At 42.4% G+C, this 15788-nt stretch overlaps 3 protein-coding genes across 7 annotated transcripts; 1 reads left to right on the top strand and 2 right to left on the bottom strand.

The window, feature by feature from the left end:
• Positions 1-491: 491 nt before the first annotated feature.
• LOC113217465 (N-alpha-acetyltransferase 38, NatC auxiliary subunit) lies at positions 492-1289 on the bottom strand. The gene is made up of 3 exons (XM_026437372.2): positions 1099-1289; positions 843-1008; positions 492-733 (listed from the first exon to the last, which is right to left on the bottom strand). The coding sequence occupies exons 1-3, from the start codon at positions 1165-1167 to the stop codon at positions 645-647; spliced, it is 324 nt and encodes a 107-aa protein (XP_026293157.1). The 5' UTR covers positions 1168-1289; the 3' UTR covers positions 492-644.
• Positions 1290-1443: 154 nt separating this feature from the next.
• Positions 1444-11778, top strand: LOC113217462 (dynactin subunit 1). Of its 5 annotated transcripts, none has more exons than XM_026437364.2 (24): positions 1444-1597; positions 2044-2219; positions 2295-2431; positions 2577-2603; positions 2869-2937; positions 3152-3323; positions 4280-4462; positions 6510-6738; positions 6884-7128; positions 7207-7403; positions 7497-7656; positions 7746-8259; positions 8350-8540; positions 8635-8772; positions 8851-9039; positions 9170-9422; positions 9519-9727; positions 9814-10041; positions 10126-10291; positions 10375-10568; positions 10686-10775; positions 10870-11007; positions 11096-11185; positions 11271-11778. In XM_026437364.2, exons 2-24 carry the CDS (start codon positions 2046-2048, stop codon positions 11415-11417), a joined length of 4140 nt encoding a protein of 1379 aa, XP_026293149.1. In that variant the 5' UTR covers positions 1444-1597; positions 2044-2045; the 3' UTR covers positions 11418-11778. The 5 variants fall into 5 exon arrangements, with proteins under 5 accessions (XP_026293149.1, XP_026293151.1, XP_026293154.1 ...); XM_026437365.2 differs by having other exon boundaries at positions 1552-1694; XM_026437366.2 differs by lacking the exon at positions 2577-2603.
• Positions 11779-12623: 845 nt separating this feature from the next.
• Positions 12624-13333, bottom strand: LOC113217464 (uncharacterized). Its single transcript, XM_026437371.2, has 3 exons — positions 13136-13333; positions 12858-12914; positions 12624-12740 (listed from the first exon to the last, which is right to left on the bottom strand). The coding sequence occupies exons 1-3, from the start codon at positions 13256-13258 to the stop codon at positions 12669-12671; spliced, it is 252 nt and encodes an 83-aa protein (XP_026293156.1). The 5' UTR covers positions 13259-13333; the 3' UTR covers positions 12624-12668.
• Positions 13334-15788: the final 2455 nt, after the last annotated feature.

Below are 15788 nucleotides of genomic sequence, written 5' to 3'. Positions count from 1 at the left end.
TCGCTGTCACTTTTCGCCCTCCCCCCACACCCCTCTTCTATCCCCTCCCCTTGGGGGAGGAAAGGGACAACTTCGAGGACAAAAGGTCCGCGCGCGGATGGGTGCGTTGATAGGGGTAGGGGACGCACTTTTCCTTTCCTTTTGTAGTGCGTCACTTTCTTTTTTCTCATCCCTCTTTTTTTTTTTATCTTTTTCTTGCTTTCTGCCTTCTTATTCTTAGGAGTCCTCACGCCTCTATGCTTTTTGTTGTCTCACCCTCACAGCAGATAGGGAAGGCCAAGAGGAACAGAATTTGTGTCAAAGTAGTTGTGGTGAATTGAAGTTAACTTGGAGTACCACTTGGTCCTTCACTCTCACAAACCTTACCCTAAAAACAACTGATCATTCATTTTTAAATTGAATAGATGTATATCTTAAATTACAAAATTTACCATCACACTGCTGTTGTTCTACTTTTGATTCAGATTTTTATCTCATAAAATGAAGCATAGTTGATTGGTACACAGTTGAATTTAATTGAATTCATTAGGACAAAAGATCACAGACAAAATAATTTAAAATAACATTGCCGTTTACTCCGAAAAATAACAGGCAAATTTTTTCAAAGAAACCAGACAAAAAAGCATTGATAATTAAACCTAGTTTTACATTGTTTCATAACTATTGTCTACATGAATACTAACTATATGTCTACCCGGTATCATGACCAAACCAAGAATGCGAGCCTCTTCCGCTGCAACAGGAAAAAGGTGACAACAAATATGAATACATCGCTCTCAGAAGACAGGTAGTAGTCAAAGAGAAATACAGACATGGATGATAATTAATAGAATATTACTTACATGAGCTATTGAGAAATTCCGCACACGAACTAAGAATTATGTTTGAATCACGATCTGTACACAGAAATGCACCAACTAGAATTCGTCCATCAGACATTTCAATTCGGAGATTCTTATTCAACCAGCTACGAAGTTTTATTTTCTCTGGTGCTTCAACGACTTGCACCTGAATGGCAGAAATTAAAATATTGTTTAAAGTAACACATATTAGAATGAAGAATACCCTCTGGCCTTTTAAAGATACATTTTTACAGACCTCCTCATTTCCACACGATATGTTCAGTCCATCTACAGGTGATGTCGAAAGTTCATCCGTAAGACTCATGATTGTGGCAATTTCACAACTTTTAGGACTCAACAGGACTCAATCACTTCAATATCTAGCTTTAGCTTAAGAAGTACATAACCTTAGGAGGTATTTATTTACCAAATATAACAGACGAAATCCTGAAAAAACAGGTGAAGCACGGTAATGAGTGTAGGTAACCTAAGAAAGCAAATCCGAAGATATTTTATGCAAAAGCATACGCTGCTGAGATATTTGTTTGATTCGGCATCGTAATTATTATAGAAAACTTAAAAATGTTAAAAATATGATTTTCTTTCATAAAGTAATCGATTTCTGTGTAGCAACTATATTTGGGAAACTTGATATTATCCAACAGCAAGCTGTCAACTGCAGTCAGCTGTCACCATCTAGTGTTGTGAATGAACACTTGTCTTGTAGTTGTATTTGCCTCTGAAACACTATTTCAGTGAGTAATTAGTCCTTTAAACTCGTGTATTAGGTGCTTTGATCATTTTCACTCTATAACTTCGTGTACCTTCAGTGATATTTAAGTTCTCTCTATGGTACGCCCCTAAAACTGTTGGAATGACATAACCTCTATATCCTTACCTCATACCGCCAATTTGATCATGTTTTCACTTTTTTTTAAACCTTTGAGGATCCCTTTCAACGAACACGTTTCTCTACGAAATAGGCGCCTCAATTGTAGAGTAGCACATACAGTCTTAGCTTTCATTTATAGAAAACAACACATTTTCTTTAATTACTGCAAAGATGCGGGGCAGTAGAAGTTCTCTACCTATCTCCTTCTGTTGATCAGAGACACTTCAACCAACTACGAAAATAGTGAGAAGCAGGGTCCTCCATTGGAGTTATGACTTCAATTCAGTATTACTTCTCTTTCCTTTGCAGACATGGCAGAAAAGCCCCTAAAAGTGGGCCAACGAGTCAGTGTGCAGGATAGAGGTTGTGGTTCAGTTGCGTATGTAGGATCCACCTTGTTTGCTGCAGGGAAATGGATAGGTGTCATTCTTGATGAACCTAAAGGTAAAAACAATGGATCTGTGCAAGGAAAAGAATATTTTAAGGTATGTTCTTGTTTGTATGAAAATATCTGAGGTATCTGATGTTTTTGTTGACCCTTCAATATATGGTATTTACAGTGTGGAGATAACTATGGAGCATTTGTTCGTCAAACGCAGCTTGCTCTCTTGGATGAGGCAGGCAATCCCATACCCTCAGACTCCGCAAGATCAAGTCCCACTCCGTCAGAAGATAAGAATCGCTCAAGACTCAGCAAGTGAGTATGGAACTTTATAAAAGGAATTTCTTTTTAGTTTAGGATAAAGCTTCTTTCTATATTTTACTACTATCCTCTCTCTATTTGCCTGACATCTTCTGCAAATCAAAATCTGTTTTCTCTGTTCTGCTGCATTTGGAAATAGTTTGAGAAAAAAAAATGAACCCACCAGGTGAGTTGTAGAGGGTCTGTGTTCGAGTAGGCTGCCTCATATTAGTTCCTATTGCTTCTGTCTGTCCGATCTATGTAATTTCTTTATGCCTGATCTATTTATTCTTCCACTCGTTCTTACATCAAATCTACAGCAATGAGTCTTAGAGTGATAGTCCCTCTTATTCTGTGGTGTGGGGTCTTTGCTTAAGCTAAAACTCATCTTCATATCTTGCTTGTCTGTCTTTCATTCTTCGGCTTTCTGGTGCTACCATACTCATTTGAAGTGTTCGACGGAAATCTTCTCCTGCACAAGCCTCTAGAGCTGCTACCGAAATTAAAATAGAGAAATTCAGGTGAGACTGAAGCTGTATCACCTTCAATGTGATAGTTTTCATTTAAATTGAAATGTGTCAAATATTTTCAATGTTTTATCTCATTGTATATCCATTTTTTTATGTTTCTAAAGATGGATTTATGTTTAGGACAACTCTGGTGGTGTTATCTGGAAACTATTTTGCCTATCATTCCATCTCTAGATGGACTCACCAAGCCATTTTTCTTTTTCAGCTCACGCCTGTCCCTCATTGGATCAAGAAGTCCTTCTGATCTTGGTGCACCTTCAGCATCCACCACAAAACTGGCATCAACACCAAGACAATCAACAGAAAATTTAAGTGCTAAGAGAACACCACGACAATCCACAGAAAATTTAAGTGCGAAGAGAGCATCATTTGTTGAGGTAAGAATCCTATTTGAAAGTTGCGATTTCCTTTTGAGTCATATTTTTGACGACTTGAGAAAAGTTAACTCAAACGTTATGGTACCTTCCTGTAGATTATGTTGCCCTCGTTTTTTGTTTTTGTTCTGCAAAGATAAATTAGAGCATGTTAGCAAGCCAGATTTCTGTTCTTATTATGTAAACTACTTTTTCCTTATTTTATTTTTTTTCAAATGGTATCAATTAAGAAAATAGATATACAAAACTAGGTAGTTCCTGGTATAATAAGATGCCTTTGAGCTTTGTCCAAGCAAGCTTTCTTTCTTATATGTAGGTTAAGCCATCTGTAAAGTTTAAAACTAATAGGTTGTCAATTTACAGTAGCCATCAAGTCTTTAATTATTTATTGTCAATGTTACCACAAGTGTGTATGTGTACATTACATGTATTTCTCCCTCTGTGGAAGACATCAGTTGAAGCTTATGAAAAATGATGTTCAGTATTCTTCTTTTTATTAGCTGTGTGTGTGATTGTGTTCAGAAAAAGGTTTTACCTAGAAATAACCTAGTGTACTAGTTGGATAAGCTGAACTACTCCATCCAAGCACAAAGATACTATGGAATCATACTATGTTGTTAGGAATTATATTTTTCAGTTTCCTTCAACTGTGTTGCATCATGATGCACTTATTCTCCCTGTTGTGTGTGTTTTGTGCTTTTGTTCGAATATGGTGATGGAGCCTGATGCCTGAATCAAAACTGTGACTTACCAGTGTGTTAAACCAAATCTCTATACCTTCACCTCCTTAAGATAAAATGAGTAAGATTTCTAACATTGATCAAACAATATATCTGAAGTGTCACCAGTCCTCTTCAATTATTCAAAATTTTATGTGTCAATATGCAGCATGTCACCAAAGCTTGTCTTCTGTACTGTTGTTTATGTTGTGCATGCCTTTTTGTTGTGTTTTGTTACAGCCAGGAAAAGCGTCTGTAAGTTCTAAGCAGGGTTCAGGTATCCCTTCTTTAGCCTCGAGCAAGCCATCCAAGCTTGCACCTCCATCAAACTTCAGGCAAAGCACATCGCCAACCTCAAGTGCCTCCACCCCAAAACGACCGCAGAGTATTCCAGTCCCTCAATCTAGCACAAGTGCAGACCAAGTAATTTCCCTGTTTACATTTGTCTAACCCTCTGGGATGATCATTCACCTACTCATTTTCTTTTTGTGTTGCCTAACCTTAGTTCTTTCCTTCATTAACTACTTCTTGCTGCTTGTGGCTATGGATGTGTTTTAAAGACGCGTTTGAGTGGAAACCACTGTTAACATTTTATAAATTGACTATCTAACCCTATATAATTATTTTTGTAATATTTGTACATCCCATTTCTTGTCCTCAAGTGTTGAGTAATCATTTATTTATCTATCTCGGAAGTTATTGCATGCTTCATTATTATTAGTAATTTTATTAATTAAATACAGGCTTACATAAGACTGTAATTTCCCCAATTCCACTCCAGTGGTTTCTATTTCTTTGTAAGAAAGTGTGTGTTCTGTCTGCTGGCTGATCTGTTGGCCTATTTGTTTGGTTGAATCATGCCTCATGACTGCTTTCACCTCATTCCTTCGTCTAGCTGAAGGCTGAATGGTGTGGTTTTTTATGGTCTTTTGATTTTTTTTCGGTTTTGCTGTTCATAGGACATTTTTCTGCTGACACATAAGCAGTCATCATCTCTTTAGAGCTCACCTAGGTAGATTTTAATGGGTGATAGTGATATTTAAATCTCTATGTTCTTCAAAATCATTTTTTGATGCACATTAATTCCATTTCCAACAACCATACAAGTCTTACTTTCGCATTGTAGCTACTAATCCTGTTGCATGGTGTTGATTTTAATGTGTATATTATTTTATGTTGTATTGTACTAACATTCCTAGTCATGCACACTAGGGCCACATAACAAAATAATAATCCAGCAAATGCTATAATGTGAACTGTGAATATTGGTGCTATCTTTACCCACATATCTATTTTAAGTTCTGAAGTTAGAAAGTAGCCAGCACATTAATTATTTAAAAAGGTGGGAATAATATCAATCAAAAGGATAGTGTATTAGGGAGTGAATGGACAAGTTAGGTAGGAATTTTTTAAACTTACCATTTCATTTTTATACATTTTTCAGGAATAACCCTAATTGCTTTATAAGCGATCTATGTCCCAGCATGTTACAATTTATAGTCTTGTAGATGCTTTTGTGTACGTACTTGTTTAACTTCAGGATTTACAGCTCAACAGAATTTATGTCAAACCGTTCTAATTGTTAATTTTACTGTAAGATCTTCTAGCATGACTGATTATAGCACCCGCTTCTAAGATCTCCAATTAAATTTGCATTCCCCCAGAATGCTCTCTTTTGCCAACACACCTATTTAGTGCTTGCATTGGATCTCTAAATGTGACTGATCTTTTATCTAATTTCTCTTCTCTATACCTTTTCTTTGCGTTTGTAATAGGAATTGAACTGGCCTTCATAGTTTATGTTGTAGGAGTAGGAGCACATGATAATTTTTAGAAGTTATCCTAGAGCACTTGTGCATGTACAGCACTCTCACCATTAACAGCTGGAAATACTATGTGAAAGACATGATTATGGCCTAAAACTGTAACTACGTATTAAATTGTATGCACGCAATCTGTTGGTCTAGTATACCACTTCTCTGTTAAATGGGGTTGTAGAATTGTATTGCAAGGGTACTTCAACAAAAAATATTTCTTTCGAGATTATACTGACATTCTTACCCTTTAATAATGTTATATTTTTAATTGCTTTGATCTAATTTTCTTTGAACAAATATTGCAGGTCTTTGAACGGGTGTGGGTTTTTAGTTTATTTCTTGAAAGAAGTATTTAAATATGCTATACTGGTCTCATTTTTTTTTTAAGTAATGTCATATCATCTTTTGTTTTATCATTTTCCCAAACAAAATATCATGGTTCTATTAAAGATAATGTAGAATCAGGCAGTAATTCACATTTCATTGTAATCATCAAGTATTGTAGTGATTGTGTGGTGCCTGTAGGGCTTTTTATGTGGGTTATAATCGTTGATCAACATTAGATTGACTTACAAGTACTGCTCATTAATTTGATACTGGTGTTCCCATTCTAGTTTTTAATTTTCTAAAGTATTGAAAAATTCTTATTCCAGACTGGTTTTGTGGAAACACTTAAGCCTCAGTTCACTCCTGGACTAGTCCTTGCATCACCAGGAGCTGGTTTGAACAGCAGTATTCTGTCACCACCATCTGCAGCTCAAGGTAGCCCTGGAGGGGGTGGTGATGTTGGGGAGCGTTTGAGCCATTTGCAGTTGCAGCAGGAAAATGATTCTCTGAAGGCCCAAGTTCGTGACCTTACGGAAAAACTGGATACTATCAAAGGTTAGTCATTCCTTTACTAGTTGTAGTTAACTGTGTTTGGCGAAAATTTTTGTATGCTATCTCAGAAGGAATATGCTTCTGTGCTCTATCTTCACTCTCTGAAGACTATTAGTTTGTGCTCACCTGGTATGCTTTTCCAATGTAGCAAAGCGTCTTCAAGACAAAGAACAACTACGTGATTTTGAAAAAACCAAGCTTCAGCTTGAAAGTATGCTAGAGTTTAAAAATCGTATCATGGAGTCCCAAGCACATTTGCAGAGAGATCTCCAACGAGCTCGTCTAGAGGCTCGTGAAGCTGTAGAAGCTAAAGATGCTCATGCTGAAGAAATGTCAGAGTTAGCTGAATCAATGGAGATGGCTACACTTGATAAAGAAATGGCTGAGGAAAAAGTAAGTTTCTGAAGTGAAGTATTTTTATCTGTATTTTCCGAAATACCTTCAAATAACTTGTATTTTTGTATGTTTCAGGCAGAGACATTGCAGGTAGAGTTGGATCAAGCCAAAGAGAAGATTGAGGAGTTGACTGTTGACCTGGAACTTCTAAAGGCCCAAATGTCTGAGACTGAGAGTGGCGGTTCAGGAACAGGCGATTTGTCGTCATCAACAGTATTCAAAGTGAAGCAGCTAGAACAGCAAAATGCACGCCTTCATGAAACCATTGTGAGGTAAAAATAAAATGTGACCGTATGAAAGCAGAAAAATCTTTACCAATTCAGATGTATGTCTAGAATTTATCCATCTTATAATGTGTGATGCAGGTTCCGAGATATATCTGCCCATGACAAGCATGAGTTTCAGAAATTACAGAAAGATCTTGACCAACGTAAATCTGAAAATGCTGAGCTCAGCCGCACAAAAGAGAAACTGAGTGCCCGCGTGGAAGAGCTCGAGGGTCAAATTGCAGACTTACAAGAACAGGTGAACTAAATTTTTCAGTTAATCGAAACACACTTTTTAATTCCAATTAGCTTGAGACTATGCAGATTTCTTTCTATGTTTCAATACAGGTTGATGCTGCTCTTGGTGCCGAGGATATGGTTGAGCAGCTGGCAGATAAAAAGATGAATCTGGAAGAAAAAGTTGCTGCTCTCATGGAGGAAGTTACAGAACTAGAACAGCTTGTTGACATGAATGAGCAATTAGCTGAGAGCGCCCGGGAATTGGAAGTGGAGCTTCGAGAAGAGGCTGACCTTGCTAGAGCAGGAATGAGGGAAGCCCACAGGGACAAAGAAGCTGCCTTGGAAACTTTAGCTGATAGGGAACAAACCATCAGTAAATTTAGAGAAGTCGTTCAAAAGTACCAAGAGCAGTGCCAAGATCTCCAGGCACAACTAGAACGAGAATCTGAAAGACCTGTTAGCAAATTACCTGAAATGCTTGATTTCAAGAAAATGTTTGCTGAGTCAAAGGCTCATACTCGTGCAATTGACCTAGAACTGAGACGCATTGAGGTTCAGGAGTCAAATCAACACGTTGAATATTTAACTGGATTTATGCCAGATAGTTTTATGAGTCGTGGAGGTATGCCTTATATTTTGTAACCATTCTCAGACATATTTTGAAAGTTTGGCTCCAGCAAGTGTTTATTGCTATCAATTTATCATTTTGTAGGTGATCATGATGCTGTGCTTCTCTTGCTAATGGTACCTCGTTTGCTTTGGAAAACTGAGGTTCTACTCAATCAAGTGAAAGAAAAGTTTCCTAATGTTGAGACTATTGACAAAGCAAGTCTTCTCCGTGGTCATACAGTTGAACAGTATGCTTTTAGATGTAGACTATCTCATCTTTTCTTTAATGCCCAGGTAAGGGAGAATAAATAGAAATCAGTAAGTTCCTTTTTGTTGTCAAGATATTTTCAGATTTTAAGTGTAAGACATTTTATTAAATTATTTACAGTGTGTTCTTCATCAATTCGCTCATGCTTTAAACTCATGTTCTGCTCCAACATTACTGAAAGTTGCTGCAGCTTATCCTGATATGGCTGTGCAGGAAAAAGCAATTGACCACTTTTTAGAACTCCTTCGTAAAGACCAGGTTTGTGAAGATTGATTTGATCGCACATCTTATTGTATAATTACCTGGATTCACACAAATAATGCAATTATATTTCAGCTGGATGAGAATGTTAACCTGGAAGGCTTGGAGCGCTGTATCAACTACTTCTGTACCATGTATCCCATTCTCTTAGGCAGTGAGGTTAAGATCAATCAGAGTCAGCTGATTACTGATATTTCAAAATCCCTTACTGCTGCATCTGATTGCCTTCGTACAGATGCCTCTGCCATTTTGGCTCTTTCAAAGGTAATGTCTTAAGTATCTTAATCTAACCTCTTGAGCCCTGTCATTAAATTATAGCTATAAGTAAATACTATCTTCACACCATGAGGAAAAAAAAAGTCATGTCATGGTCTGTTTAATTTTCTAAATCAAGGCTAGTGATGGAGGTGACATGGCGGCACTTGCTACCCATATGATTGCTGTATCAGAAGCTTTGGCAGCTCAACTAAAAACAGCAAGGAGAAGAATTCCCCAGGGCCAGCAGGAAGGGGCCATTTTAAATATGGGTCTAGAAATGGGTCTTGCGGCTGCTCTTCAAGACTGCTGTGTTAATCATGCCACACGAGTAACTCGCCTTGTGCGCGATGTTGTTAGATCAGCGCTCTCTTCTCTTTCAAATGCTGGAGGTACTGACATTTATTTCTATTTATTTCTGTTTAGTTCAATTTACTAACTACCTAGTCTGATATTTATGCAAGTGCATGCTGATGATAATATTGCAGATGCTGATATTGGCCTGTCTGAGTTGAAGCTGAGGGAACTTGTAACGGCTGCTTCAAGCAAATGCCTTGAGCAAGAAGAGGGAGGACCCGGACCTGTTGATAGCCTTCGTAGTGCTTTAGAATTTGTTAGTCAACAAGTAGCATCCTTAGTTCAAATTCTGCAAGACAACGATTATGAGGCAGGAATGCCAATTAAACCAGAGGAAAAAGTGAGAGATGGGCTTCAATTTACTGCATGGTTTGTCATGGTCATGCATAGAGCAGTCACTTAAATGAACTGATTCTTGTTTTGCAGCCTGTTCCCCCGATTCAACTACGTGCTAAAGCAGTAAGAACTGAACTTGAGGAAACAAAGATGTTGTCCTCAAAATTAGAAAGTAAAGAAGCTGACATCAAAGAACTGCGCCTTGCTTTGAAGGCAAAACAAGAAGAAATGAGTGAATTGCAACTGCGTAGAGACATGGCAGAGCGTAAATTGGAAGTTTCCACCAAAGACTCTACCATTTCCAATGAGAAGCTGCAGGTATTTCATACAGTTTGAAAGTGTTTTGAAGTTGCTGGAATTTTGAAAAGAACTTTTCTAATATTAATGTCTTCCCCTTTGAAGCGGAAATTGGAGGATGCACAAGCTATGCTCAAACGCAAAGAAAAGGAGTTTGAAGAAACAATGGACCACTTGCAAGCTGATATTGACTCTTTGGAATCTGAGAGGGGAGAACTGAAAGAGAAGCTCAAGAACATGACCAAAAAAGCGATTGCTGATACCAAGAGTGGTAGTGTATACATCCAATTCACCATCCCCTTTAACTTCATCACAGTTGGCACCATAACTATTCTATTGCCCTTCATTTTGCAGCCTCTGCTCCTAGCCCCACTCATAGTCCAGTTTCGCCAGATGCTGGGCACAGCATTTCAGTTGGAAATGAATCTCCATTTTTACTACAAGAAATCAACACACTACGTCTTGCTCTCAGAAACCAACGCAATGAGAATGTGCGTCTGCAGTCTCAACTCTGTAAAGATAAATTGGACTCTCTGACTCCACTCCCAGTACGTAGTAAAATCTCAACGTCAAAAACGTATTGAGATTTGTTTCTTTGTTTCTTTCTGCCTGTTTATGCTAGTAATTATTTCAAAGATTTTTTACTCAACCTGTTATTTTTCTAGGCACCCAAATCTATTGACAACAGAGATAAAGTTTCTGACTCAATGAAGCGACTTGATGATCTATCCCGGAAAGCCTCTTCGTTGTGGAAGGTAAAAATGACTGTTTTGTAATATTTAATACAATGTTAACCATTACAAAATGGCATTGGTATTGTATATTGGTTTTCGCTTGTTTATATTGCAGGATGTGCATGAGGCATGGGTTATGCCTAAAGTCGTGGATATCACAAAGAAGACTAAGAGTCAAACCACTTTATCAAATCAGCTTATTGAAGAAAACTCTCGCATGAAAAAGTTGCAGCTGAGAACTCAAGAGCTACAGGTAAATTAAATGGTTTTCTTTCAAAATGATCAAGGTCTTATTGATGTGCAATGCTCATTAAATGTGTGTCTTTATCTTCTTTTTCAAGGCGGCAATTTTAACTGAAGCTGTAAGTAGAAGACCTGGGCTGAAAGCAGATGCTGATTTTGCAACATTCCCTTCAAAAGAAATGTCAAAGGTTTGAAATATTTATGCAATATGATTATAAATTTTGCATTTGTCTTACTTTGTTTCCTTGTAATGCATTTTCCTTTCTTTTCTAGGCTTTGAAAGAAGATAATTCTATTGAGATTGGATGGGTAAAGATTCCTTATGATGGACCTGTTCCACCTAATGAAAGGAATGTCACTGTTGTGCTTGATGATCAGTCCCTAAGTTTACTTCAGAGGAAGCTTGTTGGATTGGCGTAAGTGTAACATTTTGTGATAATGTAATTGTACTTTAAATTATGGCACAGACAGTCCATCAATCATTTTGCTTGGGAAAATTAAGTTTGTAACAATTTTGTCTTTGCTTAGTTCATATTGACATTAAAATGTTAAATATGCAGTGTTTTAACATATCTGTGATAAAGTGCAAGGAACAGTTCTGGCCCAAATAATTAAGCTTTTCATTTTTAGCCTTTATTGTTTATTATTTAATCCTATGAATTTTATAAAGTTATAATTAATATTTATGGCTCCTGTAACTATTGTGTTTGAGGCTATTTTAAGACCAGTTTTGATCCATGTATGTCCTCTTCAACGTCATTAAATAATGCTGTTTCATGTACTACTGATGAATTGAATTTCAAAGACCATATGGCAGAGGTTCATGACGAGTGAGAGACTGACTGGAAACGACTATGGACGCCTGACGTTCCGGTCCTCATGGATGACGGATTGGTGGACGACGGCAGGGATGTGTGCTGAAGGACAGATCTAGGTGAGTGAGAGAAGTTACTTGTGAAAGGTGAAGCCAGCCGTCAGTACCTGGACCGCCGCCCCAGGACAGACGCGCTGAAGCCGAGGGGGCTCCGACAGGACCCATACGTGGTCAGCCATGTCGACCTGTTCGTCCTGGCTCGGGCACACCTCGAGGTCCAGGCGGCAGGCGTGCGCCAGACAGAGGGCGCCTCCCCGCGGCATCGGCCGCGCCGCGGGAGCTTCGTCGTCGTCGCCGTCCTGGCCGTCGGCGGCGGCCGCGCGGTCCGGGGGCCGACCTACGCCGACCATCGTGGCTGCGAGCGAACTTTAGTCCATGTGTTGAACCTGCCTTCTGTGTGATCAGCTGGCAGGCCAATACTCGCTACTGCTCGCTACTCGCGCTTCTCAAACATGCGTGAGTCATGTGGCAGTCGTGGCAGTTCAACCCGTTGACGCAAGAATGGGAGGGAAGTAATTTTCAGGCGATGCTGCCAACCTAACGCGCATGAAACGCACGCCTTTCTTTCATCTTGGGTTGGGTAGGCAATCCATTTACCTATCCGAAAATTAGACCGTACCGCGTACCGTAGACCCGCCTCCGGGTAGTTACTTGGCGTTTTGTCATTCGGTCATTTCGGTTTTTCGGCTCGAACTGGTTTGAAAATGGTTAGACATATTGAGTAATGGGTACCAATTAACAATGAGGCAAGATTCGCAATTTTTCTCTAGTTCCAGCGTTTATTTGCTTTGAATGGCTCAGCCGAAATTTAAAAGGTATGGGTTCCTCCCGAATAGTGCCACGCCGAGGGGAACGTAGGTCTGTTGCCACTGTAACAAAATTTGTTTCGTTATCGAATAAGGTTATTGTAATTATTTAAATCGAACGAAATCGTAGGACAAAACCTTTAAAGTATTTTTTTAAACAATAATAAAACTAGAGCTTACGCCAGTGAAATTGACGATGGAGTTTGGTGGGACGCTGACTAGGTATCGCCTGAAGCGCTGAAATTACAGTAATTCGGTAAATGCAACGCTACACTGCAAACGTGTGTTTGGATTATTAATAATGAGAATAAACTCTATCTATAAGTTTTCTTCAGGTTAAAGGGGAGAGACAGAAAATCCGAGATGACACCCTAGCTATGATATGCACTCATCATCGGAGACAAAGAAAGACATTTTCACAGCAATGCGTCTATGGTGCCCGTGTTTTCTTGCGGTACCTTGACGGCCTCCGAGCTCGGGGATACCATGCCGTGGGGCGCGGGGAGCAGCGCGACGAGGGTGAGCACCAGGGCGCACAGGGCCAGGCACTGGGCCACCTTGGCCACGCGTAGCGACTCCATCGCCGCGGACCTCTCGCTCGTGGGCGCGAGGCGAAGACACTGGCTGCCTTTATGCGAGGTGGCCCGGCCCAAATGCAATGCTTGTGACAATAAGTGATTTAGGCCATAGGAGTAAAGCGACGCTGTTTGAGCAGCTGATCTGCGCCTTCTTTAGCAAACGGTTGTGGTGACACGCTTTTCCCGCTGCACCATACGTGACCATGTGCACCACCAATGGCACTGGCCACACCGTCCTTGAATCCAAAGAATCAGACCGAACACATGTAACTCCTGTCATATCATTGGAGTGGTGCGAGCGAAAGAGAAAACAAAAACACACATTTAGGGCCGCCTTGGGCCTCTCATCAGACAAGCGAACCGGGCGCACCCGTCGCGCGTAGTCGCGCGACGATCCAGCAGCCGAGACGAAAAAGTCACGAGCTGCCAAATTTAAATTAGACGGTCTTCTCGGAAAATTGGTCCCCCCGTCTGTCTGCGGCCCAATGGCTGGACGCATTTAATTGTGCGGCCACTGTCGCCGCTGACATGTCACCGCCACGTCGTTCCGCTTAATTCCAGAGCAGGGCGCGGCGGGGCGGCGGGATGACTGTCCGCTCCGCGACTATGAATTTTCATTTTCGGGAAAAGTTCAATTTGGAAATTTTTCAAAAACAGTTTAAAAGATGTTTGAATTTCCCCCCTTCAAAGTTTTTTCTTTATGTTTTTTTTTCTGGGACAATTTCAACTTTTTCGAAAAATTCCTGGAAAAGTTGTATCAATTTTTCCGGACTTTGAAATCTCTATTCGCGCCCCTCTATCGCGCTGCTCGCGCTCCGTCCTGATGACCGTCATACTCGCACCGCGCGTGCCTGTGCTCCTCTTGCGCGCCCCGCGGCCGTCGACGGCGGCGTGTCGTATCGCGGGTGAGGTGAACTCCGCCCCTGACGCGGCGGCGGCCGGCCGGCCCGAAAAAGGGTGACGCTCTGATTCAAACCTTTGCCCCATGGGCTGCACCCCTCCTTCCCACCCACACCTCCTCCGCGCGTGGCTTCGGCGTCTTTTGCCCCCCCCCCCCGGCGCAGCCTCTTCCCCCGACGCGCGTAGTTGCGCCACAAATTGGGAACCCCCGCTTCACCTGGCCCCTCGCTCCTCCCCGCCGCCTTAACTCATCCTTGCGAACATAGAGCCCCTCTTTGTGTGCGCGGAGGGGTGGAGAGGGGCGGTGGGTGGCGGTTTTGCTCGCGACGCACCTTGTGTACCCGGCGGCGGCGCCGCGCCCCCCGCTGCCCCCGCTGTCCCTGCCGCCCTCAGGAACGCAGGACCGCTCTCGTGTGTAGTGCTTGAAGCAGGTCAGTTACTGACGCCGGCGAGCCTCGCCCGCGAGGGTGCAAGCCCCGGCTCGCACACGCCTCTCGGTCGGTGCTCCAAGGGTTGGAACCGACCCAGAATAAATCACGATGACTGCAACTGCTTGCACTTCGGAAGGGGTAGGACGGATCTACTGCTCCAATAAGCGACAGCAGCGCCACAACCTATCCGGCGTTGCACACCGGACCAGAGAGAACAGGTGTACGTATCGGTTCTTTTTGCGAGACAACGGCGGGGGGTGGTCGCTCTCCCCGCCGCGACGGGGCACTCGGCACTCCAACGCCGTGCAGCAGAGCAGAGCGCATTCCTCGCGGTGCTTCGTGTTGTGACGAGGACGAAGAGGCCTTCGCGGAAGGCTTTAGCGCCGCGTGCGGCGTGCTGGCCGCCGCCACTGCCACTGCTGCTGACCTCAGGGTCATTGCTAGCTACAGTGTGTATTGTCCGCCCCTGGACGCGAATCGCTCACAGCGGCGCCCCCTCCCTGCTTTTCATATTGCACTTTCTCTTCTCCCTCGCGCCGGCACCTCTCCCTCGCGCGCGCGCGCTCACACACACACACACACACACACACACACACACACACACACACAATCAAGCCCCCATCCCCCTATTTTCCTCCGTCCTCCGTTCGCGAAGGCCCTTTTGTTCGCCGGGCGTGGGAGGCGGGGTGCTCCGCGGGCCGCCCGGGCGGCTGGCTTGAGGAGGAGTTTCGATACGGCGCTGAAGAGCGAGCGCGGCGGGGGCGGGCCCTCCAGCCCTCCAGCCCTGTCGCTCTCGCGGAGGGCTTTGCCGCCGCGACGCGCACCTGAAGCCGCCGCCGTGGCCTTTAGACGCGGGGTAGCGCCGTCGCCCACGCCGCCGCGCCCGACCAAGAGACTACTGTAGTCTCTTGGCCCGACCTTGTTACGAGTGACGATACTGCGGGGGTGGTGTTCCGCTAAACGATGTTGTGATCGCGCGACATCGAGTGGCGTGTATAACATAAAGCACATATGAGTGACCCCACCCTCTCCTCCCGCGCTGCTGTTTCTGCCCCTCCTCCCCTCCCGCCTCGCCTCTTTGCGCCGTCCGCTCCTTATTCGTGCATGAGAAAATGAAATCACTCCTCGTGGCACTCCGTAAGCGCGCTGAGTGGTTTTGTCGGTGCCTTTGCCTTGCGGTGTGGCCCAGCATGCACCCCCCC

The sequence above is a fragment of the Frankliniella occidentalis genome, unplaced genomic scaffold (assembly GCF_000697945.3).
Source record: "Frankliniella occidentalis isolate FOCC.00 unplaced genomic scaffold, Focc_3.1 Scaffold71, whole genome shotgun sequence".
In the NCBI taxonomy this organism is placed as follows: Eukaryota; Metazoa; Arthropoda; class Insecta; order Thysanoptera; family Thripidae; genus Frankliniella; species Frankliniella occidentalis.
This window is presented reverse-complemented; position numbering and strand designations above follow the sequence as displayed.